This window comes from Leucoraja erinacea, chromosome 1 (genome assembly GCF_028641065.1).
Source record: "Leucoraja erinacea ecotype New England chromosome 1, Leri_hhj_1, whole genome shotgun sequence".
NCBI classification, from domain to species: domain Eukaryota; kingdom Metazoa; phylum Chordata; class Chondrichthyes; order Rajiformes; family Rajidae; genus Leucoraja; species Leucoraja erinaceus.
Window position 1 is genome coordinate 38,278,296 of NC_073377.1, and position 21,929 is coordinate 38,300,224.

Below are 21,929 nucleotides of genomic sequence, written 5' to 3' on the forward strand. Positions count from 1 at the left end.
CCTTCTTTGTGGAACTGGCTAGTTTGCAAGTGTGCAGGCAATATGCTTGCTTATTAATAGAATGTAAGTGTGCATGTTAAGTAATGAGTATATGTATGTGTCAATACAGGATGCGGAAACAGAACTTTTTTTTTGTCTGGAAGTGTTATCAGATAGTGACGGACAATAAGGGTTAGTCAAGCACACAAACAATGCCAAGGAGAAGAATCTTAAAATATTCAGTATGACAAGACACAGCCGATCTTTCAGTTATTAACATCGGAGGTTGAATCAACTACCAAAATGGATGAAACAATGCAGTACCCTGAAGCAAGTGATTTCAGTTAAAATGGAAAGGGTCACAGTGCAACAGTCAACCTGTTTCCAAACCCAACATCCCAGCAAGATCAGCTGGGCACCCAAGAGGCCTTGATCAGAGTTTAAGGAACAATTTTCTCATGCTACGCAGGAAGACCTTGCAAACCACATTCCCTCCTCACATCTGGGAGTGAACAGTTCCTTCCTCAAAATACCAGAGTGTACTTACTGGCCAGCAATGGACAGGAATTACATGCTAAAATGTAGATCACCAGAAGGGAACACTTCGGCCTTAATTAATCCCCGATTGATCCTGGCCTAAGGTTATGTCTGATCCATTTCACATGGGAAGGAAATGTTATCGGGCTTCAGTTGATTCAGCCACATATTTGCAACACTGAGGTGTTGAACATTGTGCATGGGCCACAGTCCGGCAAAACTGCCAGAAACTGGAGAATCCTAGATATTCACAGTATCCCAACCCAAGGGAGACTGAGCAATTCTGTGCAGAGACTTGATAAACACACTAATATTTCCAACAACTTCTTCTTTTTCTTGCGTATGACATGCACAGTCCAAAGTTACAACTTGTTCTATTTGATCTTATTTGATTGTACACGCCGGGTTGACTGCATTAGTCAAAACTGGGCGGACCACGTGAAGGTTGCAATCTTCCACCCTTCCAACAACTGAGAACCTAATATAATCATCCATAGAATGCAAGACGAAAATGAAGGCAGCCAAAATAAAATGCAAAGGATGCAACCAAAACAGATGTGTTGGAGACCTGTCAATGTCAAGGTTTGGAAACAGTCTGAAGATGCAACATCAGATATGGCAGTAGGCTTATCAAACAGCTTTCCCAAATTACTGTCTTGATGGGGTTATCTGTTATCAGAAGAATGCATCAATGATTTAGATGAAGGGATTCAAAGTAACATTAGCAAATTTGCAGATGGCACAAAGCTGGGTGGCAGTGGAACTGTGGGAGAATGGTGAGATGGGTTGGGTGAGTGGGCAGATGCATGCAGATGCAGTTTAATGTGGATAAATGTGAGGTTATCCACTTTGGTAGCAAAAACAGGAAGGCAGATTATTATCTAAATGGTGTCAAGTTGGGAAAAAGGGAAGTACAACAGGATCTGGGGGTCCTTGTTCATCAGTCAATAAAAGTAAGCATGCAGGTACAGCAGGCAGTGAAGAAAGCGAATGGCATGTTGGCCTTCATAACAAGAGCAGTTGAGTATAGGAGCAAGGAGGTCCTTCTGCAGTTGTATAGGGCCCTGGTGAGACCACACCTGGAGTATTGTCTGCAGTTTTAGTCCCCTAATTTGAGGAAGGACATTCTTGCTATTGAGGGAGTGCAGCGCGAGTTTTACAAGGTTAATTCCTGGGATGGCGGGACTGTCATATGCTGAGAGAATGGAGCGGCTGGGCTTATATACTCTGGAGTTTAGAAGGATGAGAGGCTATCTTATTGAAACATTTTTTCACACACAGAGTTGTGAATCTGTGGAATTCTCTGCCTCAGAGGGCGGTGAAGGCCGGTTCGCTGGATACTTTCAAGTGAGAGCTAGATAGGGCTCTTAAAGATAGCGGAGTCAGGGGATATGGGGAGAAGGCAGGAACAAGGTACTGATTGGGGATAATCAGCCATGGTCACATTGAATGGTGGTGCTGGCCGGAAGGGCCGAATGGCCTACTCCTGCACCTATTGTCTATTGTCTATAAGAATGGGGACACCTCAGGAGAACACCCAATCTCGATTGTCTGAAGCAGATATTGAAGGAAGCACTACAAAACTGGCTCTACAATACAGATGAACAACAGGAATAATGCAATAATGTGAAATCAGCTACAATACATCCATCAAACCCCACAATCAAAAGCTTTATAGCAAAGTAAAGAATTTGGAGATGAGATAGCTAGCTGGATGTTTTTTGTTTTCCTTTTTGCCTTTCATTAGTAAAGGTATGTAAAGAACATCATAAGTTACATTGATCTGTTGACAAATTTTCCATTAATCCTTTAAGAAATGCAAATAATTGTTTTTATTGTTGCTGCAATATTTCAATTGTAAAGTTCCAGATCATTGCAATTGAAAACACAATAACTGAAAAGAAAGTAACTAAAAAAGACGCCACATAATTCAAAGCTGCTTTGTGCGTAAAGAATCTTTCCCAATAGATTGCTGACAATTTCCAATATCTTAGAGTGAACGGGAGAGATAACCGGTGTAACACAGGGCCCCCAAAGCCTGTGTCTTGGCCTCAACCATAATCTGCCCATGCACAGGACTCTGATGTCCAATCCTAATCACCCATTACAACAAGGTTTAATGTCTACCTTGATCATTCATCCACCTCTTGATCATTTGATAGGAGCAGAATTAGGTCATTCAGCCCATCAAGTCTACTCCAAGAACCTTCTTCAGAACAAGTCTGAGATGTTGCTTGTCCCGCTGATTTACTCCAGCATATTGTGTTTATCTTTGGTTTAAACCAGCACCTGCAATTCCTTCCTATTCATTTTGTATTCGATTGGCTAGCTCACCTTAGATCTCATTTGATCCAATCTTCTAGACAAGCCTGTGTAGGAAAGAACTGCAAATGCTGGTTTAAATCAAAGGTAGACAAAATGCTGGAGTAACTCAGCGGGACAGGCAGCATCTCTGGAGAGAAGGAATGGGTGACGTTTTGGCTTGAGAGATGCTGCTGTCCCGCTGAGTTACTCCAGAATTTTCTAGACCAGTTACTGTGCGGCTCCCTGCTAAAGTCTATATAGACAACGTCTCCTGCCCTGCCCTCAACAATCCTTTTGGTCTACTTTTCAAAATTACTTCATTAAATTCATGAGACATTAAATGGCCCATGCACAAAGCCACTTAACTATACCAAATTAATCCTTTCCAAATGCAGGTAGATTTTGTCTATGAGGATCTCCTCCAGTAACTGTCCCAATGTTCATCTTAGGTTCACTCCTATATAGTTCCCATGCTTTCCCTTGCAGCCTTTCTTGAATAAAGCACAACAAGAGCCATCTGCCAGTCTTCCTGCAATTCATCCGTGCCTAACAATGATACAAGTCTCTGGAAGGTGACTCTGGATTGTCAAAGCTGCCACAGCCAGAGATAAAAATAGCTTTTTTTCACGAGTAGTAGCTCTACTCAATAACCAAAAATCTGTAGTCGCCTTTTGCTCTGACATTTTATGTAGTCGCATTTTGCTCTGACATTCACATTTTTAATCAATAATGTTCTATTATTAATGTTTAATGTTTTATGTGTCATTTCTAACTGTCACTATATGTCATGTATGTGAATAGTTGGCCAATAAGCTTATTCATTCATTCATTCTCTGCCAGAGCCCCAGCAATTATTTTCCCTGGTTTCCCAAATATTCCAGTGTACATTCAGTCAGGGTCTGTGGATTTATCCACCTTTATGCACTTTCAGACTGCCGACGCCTACTCTTTTATGATGTGGAGAGTCAACAGGTTTTAGTTATTAACACATTAATAGACTAGTGAGCACTTACCAGGGATAATGTAAGCCGGCTGCCAGCACTCTTCCGGTATTTATCAGTGTTGCCCAACTGCAATTCTTCCCAGCGGATCCGCCACATCATACTAGCCAATTCCTTCTCCAGCTTTAGTTTCCTGTTAAAGTGTCATGTTAAGCTGTGCCATCAACACCCTTCAATTAATCCTCCATTAGCTATACATCAACTCTAAAGCTAGTTCTATTTAATGTTGCAAGTTAGAAGACCTGCAGATTGGGTGTTGAACAGTATCTCATTGTGCTTGGGTAATACTCAGCCCTTGTGTTCCTTTCTCTCTCCTTCTAACCCACCCAGGTTCTCTTTGTTCCCTTTTTCCAACCCCCAAGTTCCCTTTTACCCAGTTTCATTTTCCCCTGGCCCTACCTGATCCAATCTACCTGGTTCACTCACACACTTAACCTACTTAACACACTTAACGCTTTCTATCCCCTTCCCCAACCGTTTTTATCCTCCCATTATCCTTCCCTTTTCCAGTTCCACATTACCTTCCTTACATATCAGATTTCAGCATCTGCAGCCTGCAGTGTCTAACTTATTACCGTTCCAGTTTCTGTCTCTCCTCCAGCCTCCCCTCTTCTTTCCCCACCCAATTCTGCCGCTCCCCACTCTCTTCTCTCTTTACGAATGTCGGATTGTCACCCACAAGCGGCTATCTCCCAACTCCACCCTTGCCCTCCACCTGACCGTCTGTCTGTCATCCCCCTCCTCATGTTCAGAAGTTATAAGAGCAGAATTAGGCCATTCATCCCATCAAGTCTACTCTGCCATTCAATCATGGCTGATGTAACTCTCCCTCCTAACCCCATTCTCCTGCCTTCTCCCCATAAACCCCGACACCTGTACTAATCGAGAATCTTGATTTGAGTAATTTGAGTTTCACTGTACCTTAATTGGTAAGCGTGACAATAAACAAACCTTTGAACCTTTGAATCTATCTATCTCTGCCTTAAAAAATATCCATTGACGGCCTCCACAGCCTTCTGTGGCAATGAATACCATAGATTCACCATCCTCTGACTGAAGAAATTTGTTCTCATCTCCTTCCTAAAGGAATGTTGTTTAATTCTGAGGCTATGACCTCTGGTCTTGGACTCTCCCACTAGTGGAAACATCCTCTCCACATCCACTCTATCCAGGCCTCCTCATCTGGTTCCACCTATCACCTGCCATCCCCTGCCTCACCCCTTCCTCTCATCTCTTTATAGTGGCCATCTCCCATCTGCACTCTCAGACCTGATGCAAGTTCTCAACTTGAAACACAACTCCAACTCTGTCTACAGGTGCTACCTTACCCTTTGGCTTTCCTCCAGCAAATTTAATTCTTACACCGGAATAAAGCAACAGTCGTTTCATGTGTCTGTATTGTCTTGTTGTATTGTATTGTTTTGTTGATCTAAGCATGACTGTATTATATTGTTGTTCTAAGTATGACTATAGTTGTAATCTTAATTGTTTAAATGCAAAATATTAATTTCAAATAGCAAAATCAGAATTTGTCAAACTTTTTACTTTTTTATAGAAACAGATTTTGAAACACTTTACCGGTAAGCAAGGAAACTCGATATCATAAAAATCACCAGAGTGAGGCCAGTTCCCAGCGCAACAATTCCAAGCAGAGATAAAGTAGCTGAGGAAGCAAAAATAATGAAGTTATAGCGTCATACAGCGCAGAAACAGGCCTTTATACACAACTTTCCCTTGGTGCCCCATTCTATACGTCCCACCAGCCCTCATTTCACCCATATCCCTCAAAACCTTTCCTTTCCATGTGACTGTCCAAAAGTCTTTTAAACGTTGTTATAATACCTGGCCCAACTCCTCTGGCAGCTTATTCCATGTACCCACCACCTTTTTTTAAACAAAAATGCCATTTACAATACAAAACAATATAAACAAAACCCACCACCACAATACAAGCAAAACAAATATTCTCAAATCACTATTCCTCTATCCTTACTGAGGATACATTCCACCCCTGCGGTGCACAATGGTCCCTGAAAACCCCCAGAGCGCCCATGGACAGCGCGTTCCACCACACTCTTTGTGAAAAGGTTGCTCCACAGGTTCCTATTAGATCTTTCCCTTCTCACATTGATTCCCCTACTCTGGGTAAAATAGTGTTTATAAACAAACTCACCAGCAGTGTCTGCTTGCTCTTACTCAAACTTCCATTTATCCCGTAGTTTGCCTTAGACATAGTCATACAGCGTGGAAACAGGTCCTCAGCCCAACTTGCTCATGCAGAACAACATGCCTTGTCTACACTGGACCAACCTGCCTGTTTGGCCCATATCTTTCTAAACCTCTCCTATCATGTACCTGTCCAAATGTTTTTGAAATTTTATAATAGCACCTGCCTCAACTACCTCTGCCAGCAACTTGTTCCATATACCTACCATCCCTTAGGTTAAAAAAAAAAGTTGCCCCTCAGGCTCCTATTAAATCTTTTCCCTCTCACCTTAAACCTAGATCCTCTGGATTTTGATTCCCCAATTCTGGGTTAAAGACTCTGCATTCCTTCAATCTATTCCTCTCATGATTTTATGCATCTCTATAAGATCACCCCTCATCCTCCAGAGCTCCAAGGAAAATAGTTCTAATCTACTCAACCTCTCACTATAGCTCAGGCCCTCGAATCCTGGCAATATCCACATAAATCTTCTGTGCACCTCTTCCAGCTTAACAACATCTTTCCTATAAAATAAAAAGATGACTAAAACTCAACACAACACTTTAAATGTGGCCTCACCTATGTCATGTATGTCTTAGAAAATAAAAAGCTTTTCTTTCCCCATGCAATTATAGAACAGCGTTACCTACATGGGATCTGCTTTTCTTCAGTTATATTCACATACATAATACTTGAATTTCAGTTATAATGATATACGTGGTCAATACCTCTTTGGCAGATTGTTTCTTCAGTTTCAAACTCGCATGGAGGGTTATCTGGTGGAATGTAACCTAATGGCCATTGAATCTCTACATTGGGAATACGGTAAATCTGTTTTTTTATTCCCAGATAGTGAGCAACAACCTGAAAAATGCAAAGAAATTCTGTTTAATATACACTACTTGGCCTTAACTATTCTAATAACCATATAACAATTACAGCACGGAAACAGGCCATCTTGACCCTTCTAGTCCGTGCCGAACACTTACTCTCACCTAGTCCCATCTACCTGCACTCAGACCATAACTCTCCATTTCTTTCCCATCCATATACCTATCCAATTTATTTTTAAATGATAAAATTGAACCTGCCTCCACCACTTCCGCTGGAAGCTCATTCCACACAGCTACCACTCTCTGAGTAAAGAAGTTCCCCCTCATGTTACCCCTAACCTTTTGTCCCTTAATTCTCAAATCATTTCCTCTTGTTTGAATCTTCCCTACTCTTAATGGAAAAAGCTTATCCACGTCAACTCTGTCTATCCCTCTCATCATTTTAAAGATCTCTATCAAGTCCCCCCTTAACCTTCTGCGCTCCAAAGAATAAAGACCTATCTTGTTCAACCTTTCTCTGTAACTTGGGTGCTGAAACCCAGGTAACATTCTAGTAAATCTCCTCTGTACTTTCTCTATTTTGTTGATGTCTTTCCTATAATTGGCGACCAAAATTGTACACCATATTCCAGAATTGGCCTCACCAATGCCTTGTACAATTTTAACATTACATCCCAACTTCTAAACTCAATGCTCTGATTTATAAAGGCCAGCACACCAAAAGCTTTCTTTACCACCCTATCTACATGAGATTCCACCTTCAGGGAACTATACACAGTTATTCCTGGATCCCTCTGTTCAACTGCCTTTCTTAATTTGTTACCATGTACGTCCTATTTTGATTTGTCCTGCCAAGATGTAGCACCTCACACTTATCAGCATTAAACTCCATCTGCCATCTTTCAGCCCACTCTTCCAAATGGCCTAAATCTCTCTGTAGACTTTGAAAATCTACTTCATTATCCACAACGCCACCTATCTTAGTATCATCTGCATACTTACTAATCCAATTTACCACACCATCATCCAGATCATTGATGTATATGACAAACAACAGTGGACCCAACACAGATCCCTGAAGCACCCCACTAGTCACCGGCCTCCAACCTGACAACCAGTTATCCACCATTACTCTCTGGTATCTCCCATTCAGACACTGTTGAATCCATCTTGCTACTCCACTATTAATACCCAACAATTGAACCTTCCATGTGGAACCTTGTCAAAGGCCTTACTGAAGTCCATATAGACAACATCCACCGCTTTACCCTCATCAATTTCCCTAGTAACCTCTTCAGAAAATTCAAGAAGATTAGTCAAACATGACCTTCCAGGCACAAATCCATGTTGACTGTTCCTAATCAGACCCTGTTTATCCAGATGATTATATATATTACTAGACTAAGTGGGGCCCTTTGGGTCCCATGTTCACACGGGAGGGCTGGTCCCCCGGCGCAATATTCCACCTCTCCACCAATTCCAATATTGGTGGCCAATGGGGGGGCTTTCTGGAGTGCTGGTATGGGTTCTTGGGGTGGCAGCTCAGTCCCTCAAGCCTGATCTGCTGGCAGCTAATTCACGGCTGGTGGGCTGGCAGTTGACTCATTACTATTCCTTGAAATTCCATTTCAAGCAGGGTGCAAGGCCACCAAATTCAAGTGCAGTTTCCAACCACTTCAGGCAACGTGCAAGGCCACCGAATTCAAGTGCAGTTTCATGCCACTTCAAGCTGGATCCATGGCCACCAAATTCAAGTGCAGTTTCACACCACTTTCAGCAGGGTGCAAGGCCACCAAATTCAGTGCAGTTTCATACCACTTCAAGCAAGATGCAAGGCCGCCAAATTCAAGTGCAGTTTCATTCCACTTCAAGCAGGGTCGAAGGCCACCAAATTCAAATGCAGCTTCATACCATTTCATGCAGGGTGAATCCACCATAAAACCACACAAAACACCAAACTCACAGTTCAGTAGACATTCAGTGTGTTCAGTTGATTCACAGCTCAGACAGAGTCATGACCTCCTCCTCCCCCATCATGCAGAGACCGAGCCACACCTACACTTCCGGGTTTTATAACCCCTCCCCCTCCCACCGGAAAAGGTGTGGCTTTCAGGGCGTGATTGACAGGAGAGAGATTCTCAACATTTGTTAAACACTAATAACACTTTTATTTTCAATGATGGGAAGAATTCTTTGCACCTGCTCAGCAGAGGGGGGACTGAGTAAGATGGCCAAAAACCACAGCCGTAAGTGGTAGCATTTTATCTTAAATCAATATACAATGCAAACAGGGAGTAAGTGCATTTGCAGTAGTGCCTTTTAACTTCAAGCCAAAGCACCCAAGCCGCCATTTGCAGTAAGTAGTGACATTCAACTTCAAGCCAAAGCACCCAAGCCACCATTTGCAGTAACTAGTGACTTTCAACTTCAAGCCAAAGCACCCAAGCCACCATTTGCAGTAAGTAGTGCCTTTCAACTAAAAGCCAAAGCACCCAAGCCACCATTTGTAGTAAGTAGTGCCTTTCAATTTCAAAGCACCCAAGCCATCATTTGCAGGAAGTAGTGCCTTTCAACTTCAAGGCAAAGCACTCAAGCCACCATTTGCAGTAAGAAGTGCCTTTCAACTTCAAGCCAAATCACCCACCACCATTTGCAATAATTAGTGCCTTTCAACTTCAAGCCAAAGCACCCAAGCCACCATGTGCAGTAAGTAGTGCCTTTCAACTTCAAGCCAAAGCTCTCAGGCCACTATTTGCCGTAAGTAGTGCCTTTCAACTTCAAACGAAAGCTCCCAAGCCACCATTTGCAGTAAGTAGTGCCTTTCAACTGCAAGCCAAAGCTCCCAAGACACCATTTGCTGTAAGTAGTGCCTTTCAACTTCAAGCCAAAGCACCCAAACAACTATTTGCAGGCAGTGCCGGTTCCCTTCAAACAAACCCTATTTTCATTTTCAAACCACATTAAGGGTACTCACAGTTGTGTAGACATTTGTTCAGTGTTATTCAGAGCTCAGAGAGACATGACCCTTGGCTTTATCCATCTTGCAGAGACTAAGTGAGGCACACCACTTCCTGGTTTTATAATCCCTCCCCCTCCCTCCAGCAGGGGCAGCAGAAGGAATGGTGAATTTAAATAAACATTAATATCTCTCTGATTTTTCAACAATGGGAAAAACCCTCCGCACCGGTAAGGCGGAGAGGGGCTCTGAGCGAGGTGGCCATAAATGACGGCCTTAGGTGGCAGCGTTCTGTCGGAAATCGCAGCACAGTGGGCCAAAAACGGTCAAGATCAGAGATTTAGTAATATATATATCTAAGTATCCTTTCCATTAATTTGCCCACCACTGACGTCAAACTAACAGGTCTATAATTGCTCTTAGAGTCCTTTTTAAACAATGGAACAGCATGTCAGTACTTCCTCTTCTTTGATCCTCACAGTTTCCATAGCATCTCTACTTGTTTCCATTACCTCACATCATTCAATATCCTTCTCCTTGGTGAATACCGAAGAAAATAAATTGTTCAATATCTCCCCCATCTCTTTTGGCTCTGCAGATAACTGCCCACTCTGACTCTCTAATGGACCATTTTTATCCCTCGTTATCCTTTTGCTATTAATATAGCTGTAGAAACCCTTTTGATTTACTTTCACCTTACTTGCCAAAGCAACCTCATATCTTCTTTTAGCTTTTCTAATTTATTTCTCAAGATTCTTTTTACATTCTTTATACTCCTCAAGCACCTCATTTACTCCATGCTGCCTATAATTATTGTAGATCTCTCTCTTTTTCCAAACCAAGTGTCCAATTTCCCTTGAAAACCATGGCTCTTTCCAATTATTACTTTTTCCTTTTGACCGAACAGGGACATAAAGATTCTATACTCTTAAAATTTCACCTTTAAATGTCTTCCATTTCTCTGCTACTTCCTTCCCATAAAACAAAATGTCCCAATTCACTCATTGTAATTCCTTTCGCATCTCTTCAAAGTTAGCCTTTCTCCAATCAAAAATCTCAACCTTTGGTCCATTTCTGACCTTCTCCATAATTATATTGAAACTAATGGTATTGTGATCACTGGACTCAAATTGCTCCCCAACGCATACCTCCACCACCTGACTTGTCTCATTTAATGTAATCAAAATTTAAACAATTCTAGTCATGCATGATCTAAATCACAAGCTTATGTGTATGAACTTACTTAAATATTCTCTCTTAAATAGTTCGTCAAGAATGTTTTATTGTCATAATGGGGAGAATGGTATTTGCAGGAATGTTTCCTATTCAGTGTAATTATTGAATGTTATACCATTGGTGATCCTGTCAACATTTGAGCCAGATTTGGTTAAGCAAATAAAACCGCAATTTGCAAATCAATACATTTCCCTGGAACGATCAGAAAGTGGACACTGATAACATTATTCTCATTCTACGAGTTACTGAAATGTTTCAGTCCAGTGCTGAGGACTAATGTAAATGCCGTAGGCAAAGCCATTTACTACCAATCAATGTGTTCCATATATTGTAGCAGCATTCATTGGGGTCCATTACCCATCTAAAACTAATTCTCCCTTCCTGGCCAGATTCCTTTGAAAGCCTTCCAAACATAAATCTGCATTGAAGTCAGTTTTGTGTCCTCAAGCAGATAAGGGGCGTACAGCATGGAATCTGGCCCTTGGACCCAACTCGTCTTTCCTGACCAAGATGTCCCATCTATGCCAGTTCCATTTGTTTACGTTTGCCCTCTCAACCTTTCCTGTCCCTGTACCTGTCCAAAATGTCTTTTACATGCTAGTTTAGTACCAGCTTCAACTAGCTTTTTTTGGCTACTCATTCCATATACCAACCACCATCTGAGTGAAAACATTGTTCCTCAGGTTCTTATTGAATCGTGCCCCTCTCACCATAAATCTATGTCCTCTGGTTCTGGAGTCCTTTACCTGTGAAAAGACTCTGCATTTGCCCTATCTATTCCCCTCTGTTATGCACTTCTATAAGATTACCCCACAGCCCTCTGTGCTCCACAGAACAGAGTACTAATATTCTTCAGATGCTCATGATATGTTGACAAAAATAAGTTGGCCACACATAACCCAGTGACACCACAGCTATAGATTATTTCCTTCGATCCGGACTATTCCCCCTCCCAGTGACCACAAGGACTGCTGGGGTTTAAGGTAGCAGGTCCTCTCAGCCTTCTCTGCAGAGGTAGGGAAGGTGATACATTCCTGTCCTGCTGCGAGTGATATCTACATCCTGCCTTAAATAAGAAAAATATATTCATAGAAAAAATAAAAGACTCATTTTGATGACAGGAACTTGCATAGGTTGACTGGGAGAAACTGTTTGCATGGAAAGGACCATCTGGCAAAATGGATTGCTTTGAAAAGTGAGATCGGGAGATTTTGGGGCTAACGTGTTCACGTTAGAGCAGTGGTTCCCAACCTTTTTTTGGCCATGCCCCACCTAATCACCTCTAAAATCCTGATGCCCCCCCCCCCATGTGGTGATATATAATTCTTATCATTTAAAAAGTGAACTCCGTTTCAGCTGAAGAAGCTTAAAACGCCAATACCTTGGTTTAAACAAGCTTCAAAAGAACATGGCATCCATGAAAAAGAAAAATGAAATAAACAAAAGACAGTTAAAGTTCTGAGCAAGAAATTACTAAAAAATTGTAAAAAAAAAAGAAAAAAACATTAGGTGGAAATTGCCCCCTTTAAAAATCAAATTGCCCCCCTGTGGGGCGTACGCCCCACGTTGGGAACCACTGCGTTAGAGTGAAGAGCAAGACTGGGAGGACCAGAAAACCTTAGGTGATGTGGAATATTAGTTAGTAAAAAGGAGGCATACAGTATCCCAAGTGTAGGAAGCTAAGATGAAGTAATCTCTTATGTAGTATAGGATACAGGCGTAGACTTAAAATATACTTGACAGGTTCATGGATAGAAAAGGTTTAAAGAAAATTAAACAAGTGCAGACAAAAGGGAATAGTTCAGGAAAGCACCTTAATCAGCATGGATGAGTTGGACCAAAGGGCCTGTATATATCTGTATATTTATTATTCTAGTCAGCCTATATGCTTGGAACTTGAATACTATTCTAGTGGACCACATTGATAGGTTTCCCACCATATTTGAAATGGATTTAATAATAAATGGAGTGGTCTCATAGGAAGCATTGACCAATAACAGAAGTACAACATTGTACTTTAGTATTCCAAATGCCTCTTGTTTAACCAAGAGTCCCATTTGTATCAGGGAGTTGTTGAATTCTCCCTGTATAAAATTCTAGCTAATCATCTATATTACTAAAAGTCTGATCTTGACCGCTTTTGGCTCGCTGTGCTGTGATTTCCGAGAGAATGCCGCTACCTACGGCTGTCATTTTTGGCCACCTCGCTCAGAGACCCCTCCGCTTGCCTGGACTGGAGGATTTTTCCCATTGATGAAAAATCAGAGATATATTAATGTTTTAAAAAATGTTGCCATTCTCTCTGCTGGTGAGAGGGGGGAGGGACTATAAAACCCGGAAGTGGTGTGCCTCACTCAGTCTCTGCAAGATGGAGGAAGCAAGAGGTTCACATCTCTCTGAGCTCTGAATAACACTGAACACATGTCTACTCAACTGTGAGTGCCCTTAATGTGGTTTGAACATGAAAATATGGTTGGTTTGAAATGAAAAGGCAGTACAAATGGTTGTTTCGGGGGTTTTTGAGTTGAAGTAAAAAGGCAGTGCAAATGGTCCCAACGTGTCCCACTTTGTCTAGTTTTCTATATAATTTAGTGGGTTTTATACCTCGCACAAATCCAACAACATTACAAATAAACACACACATTGAAGAAAACATAAAAATACTGATGTAAGACTAACTTTATATTCTCCAGTTTTTGTGTTGACCATATTCCAGAGACTAAAGTCAATGTCTCTATCACCATTTTTATCAATGCTCACCAATCCATTGACACCTACGATTGAAAGACAAATTTTGAATGAAACATCAAAAGGTAACTCATAAATTCAAAACAGCAGACTTGCAAAAAGCTCTTAATATTGGAAAAAGTTAACATTTGAATGCAATGACATCCATTTAAATTTTAATTGTACCGATCTTCCAGTAATTACCGACATTTTCGTTTGGGTATCGAGCACGGATTTGAAAAGTGGCTTGCATGCAATTCCTATGTTGTGATGTCCATTCTTACCTGGTTGGAAAATATTTTAACTTTGGTCACTCACTAAAAATTAACCAGTTAGAATAGCGCTTGAAGCTCAATCAGCATCCTGAACTAAAGCTTTTCCTTCATAGTTGCTGGATCAATATTCTGGAGCTCTCAACATTTCCATGTCGAAAAAGGACCACATGCGGGAAGTCAGGAAACTATGAGACAATATTTATTGGTGGATTTCATTTCATGAGCACGAATACCTCAGATGACTTGTTCTGGGCCTAACACGCAGATGTAATCTCGAAGAAGCCACAACGACACCTCTACTTGCTAAGAAGTTTAAAAAGATTTGGCAAGTTTTTGAATAATCTGACAAACTTCCACAATTGTACTGTAGAAAGCATCTGGACTGGTTGCATCATGGCCTGGTATGGCTATAGAGAGTAATGAACTATCCTAGTCCATCATGAGATCAACCTTCCCTTCCATTGAAATCATCTGCAAGAGGCGCTGCCTCAAGAAGGTGGCATCCATCGCACTGCCAGCGAGGAAGTGGTACAGGGCCCTGAAGTCCTGCACCACCAGGTTCAGGAACAGACACTTTCCTACAATTATCATGTACTTAAATCTACCTGCGCAATCCTACAACTACCACAGCAACAGAACATTATGGCCCGCTTTATACACTACTTTTGACTTTTTTTTTTCAATTATGGTTTTGCAGTAATGTCTTGTTTTTTGCAGTCATCTTCTTTTAGAATTGTGTGTAATTTATGTATAATTTATGTATGATTTGTTTCTGTGTGCTTGACTGAGTTTATGTGCCTGTGATGCTGCTGCAAGCAAGATTTGTTATTGTAGCTGTATCTCACCATAACTGTACATATGGCAGTAAACATGACCTTGTTCATCTCAGAACTAATTGCCAGAACCACCAAATGCTGAATTAGTCAACTGTGTCCACTTCCAGTGAATGAATTAAAAAGGCTCACTATTTATTTCTACTAGCCTTATACATTTAATCCTCAGGTTTGTGCAGGTGTAATGATTTTGGACTAAATTCATGGCTGATTCCGGTCAACATTAATTAGAGATCACATTAGAATCCAAAATGAATAAACCACACATTAAAAGTAGAGGGCTAGCCATTGGGTGCTTGTTGATTGGAATAGATTCGCTGAGCCAAAGAGTTCTAATGTCCCAGGGCAATTTTTTGGGCAACTGCTAGCGACTGCCATAGTCGTAGCAGGTCGCCAAAAAAATGGCGACAACCTACGTCTAGCTGGGGACAACCTACGACAGCACCTATGTCAGGAGAAGTCAAGCTAAGCTCATTGGCGTCAAACCCACTGTCGCCGAAAAGTTTTCAACATTTTCTTTGCGCGACTCAGGAGACTACTCCCGGTGAACATGTGGCGACAAACTAGTCACCTTTAGTTGCCAAAAAAAATCACCAAAGTGCGACAGGCCCATTAATCTAACCGCATGCATGAACCCTGCAGAAAAGCAGTATTTCCACAACTATTTTTATTATGGAACTGCAATTATTCATAAAAGTGGAGTTTGCCACTTTCTCCCTCATTTTTTTATTACCCCCATTGTGAGGTCTTTTTACTCCTCCTAATTGAATTTTAAGCCCCATTTCACACTTTTTTCTTACCTTTATTTCTCCATTATTTTTGTTTACCTATTCTGAATAGTTGGCTACCTAGTCTCAGTTTAATGCTTATTTCAAGTCTATTACAAGTGGCTATTTCCTGTGTGCTTTTATTTTAAATGGCCTGTTCCTCAATTATTATTCTTTTAAAATGCCTGCCCATGATTTGCTTTTTAAATGGCCCTACTTTGTGAGTACAAACCAGTTTGCCTTTATCCATGGTGGTTTAAAGGCTTATTTATCTTTCATTCTTTAACCCTTTTTCTCATTCCTTCTCAAAAAACTTGCATCTTTTCAATTTTATTTGCCAATTACGTTTGTCATTTATTGTTAATCCTCCACACCAAAACCTTTTCTACCCAACTCTGCCTACATAGTTCCCCATCACTGAATTCTCATGCATACTCTGATGCATAGGGCGGCACAGTGGCACAGCATTAGAGTTGCTTCCTTACATTGCCAGAGATCCTGACTACAGGTGCTGTCTGTACGGAGTTTGTACGTTCTCCCCGTGACTGCGTGGGAGTCCCCCAGGTGCTCTGGTTCCCTCCCACATTCCAAAGACATACAGGTTCATTGGGTAAATGAGTTGGAAGGAAGTGCAGATGCTGGTTTAAATCGAAGATAAACACAAAATGCTGGAGTAACTCAGCAGGACACCTTCGCTCAGTCCGCCTAAACCTACCTGATCTCCCGATTACTAAACAATTTAACTTCCACCCCTATTCCCTCACTGACCTTACTGTCCTGGGCCTCCTCCATTGCCGGAGATTGGCCCAGCGCAAATTGGAGGAACAGCACCTCATATTTCGCTTGCGCAGCTTACACACCAGCGGTATGAATATTGACTTCTCTATCTTCAAGTAACCCTTGCTTTCCCTCTCTCTCCAACCCCTCCCCCATCCCAGTTCGCCGACCAGTCTTACTGTTTCCGACTTCATTTTGTCTCTGTGTGTGTTGTTACCTTTTCCTAACTAACAATGATCTATTCTACATTTTCTTTGATCTCCATTCTATTTGTATTGTCTTCACACCTTACACTTCCTTATCTACGTGCCTCCCACTCCCCTGACATCAGTCTGAAGAAGGGTCTCCACCTGAAACATCACCCATTCCTTCTCTCCAGAGATGCTGCCTATCCCGCTGAATTACTCCAGCATTTTGTGCTGAGGTTTGTAAGGCAATTGGCTTTGGTTGTAAATTGTCCCAAGTATGTTAGTTAGTGTACAGGGATCGTTGGTCGGCGTGGACTCAGTGGGCTGACCACTGCACGGATCAGAGCTTTAAGTGATATAGGTGCTTGAGGGCTATAGGATTTGTTTAGGTAATGGAACTGAATAGATTGCTCTCCAACAAAGGTGATATGGACTCATTGGGTTAAATCATCTCATCCTGCCCCACAACAATTCTATGATACTATGCATTACGAACAGCAATAACAATGAATCAGTGCCAAAATTGAAAGGAAACTGCAACAGAGTCAGGCAGCTATTAGTGCATTAATTATTTAATGAACCTGTGCCCCGCCTCCCCCATCATGTAAGTCATGGAGCAATGGGAACTAGAAATTAAAAAATAAACATGTGGAAAACAACAAATTAAATGTAGAGAAATTATTTCACTACACGGCAGGTACACAAAAAGTCAGTAAATAAATACAGTAAGTAGTTACAGTGGGGTGGAGCTCAAAGATTCAATGTATGGTACGATGCTGAGAAGTGACAGCGGGATATAATATAGTGGGATCATGAAGACTGAGATTGTATACTGGAAACAACTAATTTAGCACCTGGCATGATAGTTTGGGCTTGGTGCCAAAGGCTCAGATTCACTGTCAAACTTCGATGTTTTGCATGTGGTGTTTGCACATACTTGCTGTGGCCACTGTGGGCTTGTTCAGAGTACATTGGTACATTTCAAAGGCATGCTAATAGATTAATTGGCTGCTACAATGTATCTCTAGTGCCATTGAGTAGCAGGAGAATCAGTGCGAAGTCCGGCACAATATGATAGAGAAAGGATTACAGAGAAATAAGTAAAGAAATAGAAAAGGAATGGAAAAAGAAGTAAAGAAATAACTAAAGGATAGAGCATAGACTGGATGGACTGAATGTTCTTGGAAGAGGCCATAAAGTAAACTAAGAGGAAATAAAGAAAGGTAGAAACAAAGAACTGCAGATACTGGTTTATACCAAAGATAGAAACAAAATGCTAAAATAATGCAGCAGGTCGGGCAGCATCTCTGGAGATAAAGGATGGGTGACGTTTTGGGTCAGAACTCTTCTTCAGACTGTGACTCAGTCTTAGTCTTCAGTCTGAAGAAGGGTCCCAACCTGAAACAGATACTCCCTGACCCACTCAGTTACTCCAGCACTTTGTGTCTTTCTTCAAAGGAAATAAAGACAAGGTAGCTTAGGCTCTCCTTACCAGGAGTGGATAAACAAACCAGATAATTTATGAGAATGGTGTTGATCAAAATTTGGCATATTTGACAGATTAAATAGAAAATACTAAAGAATCGTACCCTGGAGTTTATTGCATCAAACTTGATAAACACAGAGGGAAATAATTGGGCCATTCACAGCGGCAGCAAGTAGTACATAAATGGCATAATTTTGAAAAGGTTACTACAATATTTCAAATGTTGAAAAGGACAGAAAGTGCTGGAGTAACCAGGGGGGTCAAGCAGCATCTCTGGAGAATATGGATAGGTTGTGTTTTGGGTTAACTCCTTGACAATTTTAACATTCCATTTATAAATCAATTTTACACATACATAAATGGTTTCCATCTGTGCCAGCGAAAACCAAATACCAGATCTCAAATTTTACATATAGCTGGGGCAAGTTCATCATAAAACAGTGAAAGAAAATTAGTTGTTCCTCAATTTTTTATTTCTCACCCGAACCCATCAATTTACAAATAGTTTAAACTGCTTTCTGATTGACCTCAAGAGCTTGCGTGCAACTAAAATGATTTGCATTTGCTTAGTTGGACCATTTCCATCAGGAACTGATCATAAGAGAACAAACCATTTGCTGGCTAAAAATCATACATGTGCTTGAAACCGCAGACATCCTGTGATATATAGACAGTTACAAAAATATAATTAATTCCTCACAGACTAAAATTTTGCAATATTGTAATAAGAACAACATATTTTTATCATGCTTTTTTCCTCGCCCAGGCCAAAAATGTCAAAACCATAGTTTACATGAAACTATGTTCTGAATTTCCCGTAATCCATTTGACCCCTGTTTGCATTCATTGGAACTGTTCCAACATCTATAAGGAGTCAGTATCAAGGTAATCAAACAAGTTTTATCAGTGTAATGAGATTCCCCTTCCAAACATTATTGCAAATTTTCAAATAGTTCATTGCAACTATTCATATTTTCCATTCATTTAGTGTTTCAGTTTCTTTATAAACCAAATCCTTAATCTTTAAGCAGTGGAAGTCCTGTGCAACATTCAAGGAGCAATACAAAATAATGTCAAAGAACATCTGCAAAGATTATTGCCTGAGTGTTTCAAAGTCAATTTGTAGCAAAGAAGAATGCAAGAATTGAGAAGTCACAAGACAGTTACGATTTTACTTAGACAATTAAAATAAATGGTTCAAGGAAATCTGCAAGGTCAAAAGGATCCCTATAGATGTTGTCAAGATCAGGGGAAGGTTCGTGTAAGAATGAGATTTCAGTGCAGGTATGACATGTTTGGCAAATTTATTAGAATGATCAGTGAGAAATGACATGCCAACAACACAATTAGAAAGACCATCATGGACCCTATTAAAAAATAAATGCCCCAAACATTGAGAAGCATCAGGAACTCTTGAATTAGACAGTGTCCCTCTTGCATCAAAAGAACTTAAGAGCAGAGAAAGATTTGCAGACATTAGGTAATCTATAAAATTCCAAGTAATATTCCAACCAAGATGTGTTTACACTTGAATAACTTTGTTGCTCCAATATTGGATAAACCAAACCTAGACTGGGCAATAGCTTTGCAAAGCACATGCATTCAGTCTGCTGACATGATCTGCATCTTGCCATTTCCAGTCACTTTAATTCTCCTTCCCACTCTGACCCTGTCTTCCTATGACTTCCTGCACTACTACAACAAGATCAAACATAGAGTAACGGTACCTCACTTTCTGCCTGGGCACATTGCAGGTTTCAGAATGGGTTGTAAATTTGGTCAAAAAGAAAAGAAAAAAAAGTATATGCAACGTTTAAAATAATTAAATCAAATAGGGCCTGAGGAGAATATAAAGCAAGGAAAGAACTCCAACGGGTAATTAGAAGAGCCAAAATGGGGTCACAAAATAGATTTGGATTAAAATAGTTCTGAGGCTTTTTATACCTACATTAAAAACATGAGGGCAATTGGTGAGAAGTTAGGACCTCTCAAGGGTAAATGAGGGAAGATACAAGGAACTGCAAATGTGGTTTACAAAAAAAGACTCAAAGTGCTGGAGAGGATTCTTGGGATAGGAGTTACTCCCATTGAGACAGTCACCGTCGCTTTGTATGCGGCAGATCATGTCTTAGCAACCTTTTTGAGTAGGGACGATGGTGATTGATAGCATAGGATGGTAAGATGTTGTCCACATGTATTTTAGTAAGCCAATTTCAGTATCTCTTCAGGTCTTTTTCAGTCTTAAGAGGGAGAGAATTTAAAAGGAGAGCGATTTGCCAAGGCAGTTAAGCTGAGAGGAGAGAGAAGGTCGGAAGCATTTAGAAGGTATGCAGTTGCTGTCTTCTTCCTTTTCATGTCATAGAAACATAGAAACATAGAAAATAGGTACAGGAGGAGGCCATTTGGCCCGAGCCAGCACCGCCATTCATTGTGATCATGGCTGATCGTCCCCAATCAATAACCCGTGCCTGCCTTCTCCCCATATCCCTTGATTCCACTAGCCCCTAGGGCTCTATCTAACTTTCTCTTAAATCCATCCAGTGATTTGGCCTCCACTGCCCTGTGTGGCAGGGAATTCCACAAATTCACAACTCTCTGGGTGAAAACGTTTTTTTCTCACTGCAGTCTTAAAAGGCTTCCCCTTTATTCTAAGACTGTGGCCCCTTGTTCTGGACTTGCCCAACATTGGGAACATTTTTCCTGCATGTAGCCTGTCCATTCATTTTATAATTTTATATGTTTCTATCAGATCCCCCTCATCCTTCTAAACTCCAGTAAAGAGAGTGGGAGAAAATCTGGCAGGCAGGTTTACCACTGCTACACGAGTGGGTTTAAACTGAATAAGGGCGGTGGGATGTCAAATGGGATAGTCGAGGATGGAGTTAAAGGGAAAGAAAGTAAAGGGATGGTTAATGACCCCAGAATTAACGGGAAAGGAAGCTCACAAAGGGATAGGAGAGTATGGCCAAGTATAATAGGGATCGATGTGAAAGGTGAGATGCATAAGGAATTAAAAGTATTGTATATGAATGCGCAAAGTATAAGAAGTAAAGTAGATGAGCTTGAGGCTCAGTTAGAGGTTGGTAGATATGACATTGTGGGGATTACTGAGACGTGGCTGCAGGAGGATTGGGCCTGGGAAGTTAATATTCAGGGTTATACATCCTATAGAAAGGACAGGCAGATGGGCAGAGGAGGGGGTTAGCTCTGCTGGTGAAGGATGGAGTTCAGTCCCTTACGAGGGAAGACATCGGGACTGACGAGGTAGAGTCACTGTGGATTGAGTTGAGGAATTGTAAAGGCAAGAAGACACTAATTGGTGTTATCTACAGACCCCCAAATAGTAGCCCGGATGTAGGGTGTAAGTTGCAGCAGGAGTTAAAACTGGCATGTAACAAAGGGATTTCAATATGCAGGTAGACTGGGAAAATTAGGTTGGGTCAGGACCCCAAGAAAGAGAGTTGTAGAGTGCCTCTGAGATGGATTCTTAGAGCAGCTTGTAATGGAGCTGGCCAGAGAAAAGGCAATTCCGGATTTAGTATTGTCTAATGAACTAGATATGATAAAGAGAACTCAAGGTAAAGGAACCGCTTGGAGGTAGTGATCATAATATGATTAGTTTTAATCTGCAATTTGAGAAGGAGAAGGTTAAATCGGAAGTGTCAGTGATGCAGCTGAACAAAGGGGACTATGAAGGCATGAGAGAGGAGCTGGCCAAGGTAGATTGGAAAGGGATCCTAGCAGGAATGACGGTGGAACAGCAATGGCAGGAATTTCTGGGCATAATCCGGAAGATGCAGGATCATTTCATTCCAAAAAGGAAA

General features: G+C 41.1%; 1 protein-coding gene across 2 annotated transcripts in view; it reads right to left on the bottom strand.

Moving 5' to 3' along the window:
- npr2 (natriuretic peptide receptor 2) overlaps positions 1-21,929 on the bottom strand; it is a 162,058-nt gene that overhangs the window by 91,261 nt on the left and 48,868 nt on the right. For both annotated transcript variants that reach the window (XM_055633193.1, XM_055633183.1), the window contains 4 exons: positions 13,732-13,826; positions 6,756-6,891; positions 5,400-5,484; positions 3,834-3,954 (listed from right to left, as the gene is read on the bottom strand). In XM_055633193.1, coding sequence (XP_055489168.1) covers positions 3,834-3,954; positions 5,400-5,484; positions 6,756-6,891; positions 13,732-13,826 — 437 coding nt within the window. The remainder of the gene's footprint in view (positions 1-3,833; positions 3,955-5,399; positions 5,485-6,755; positions 6,892-13,731; positions 13,827-21,929) is intronic.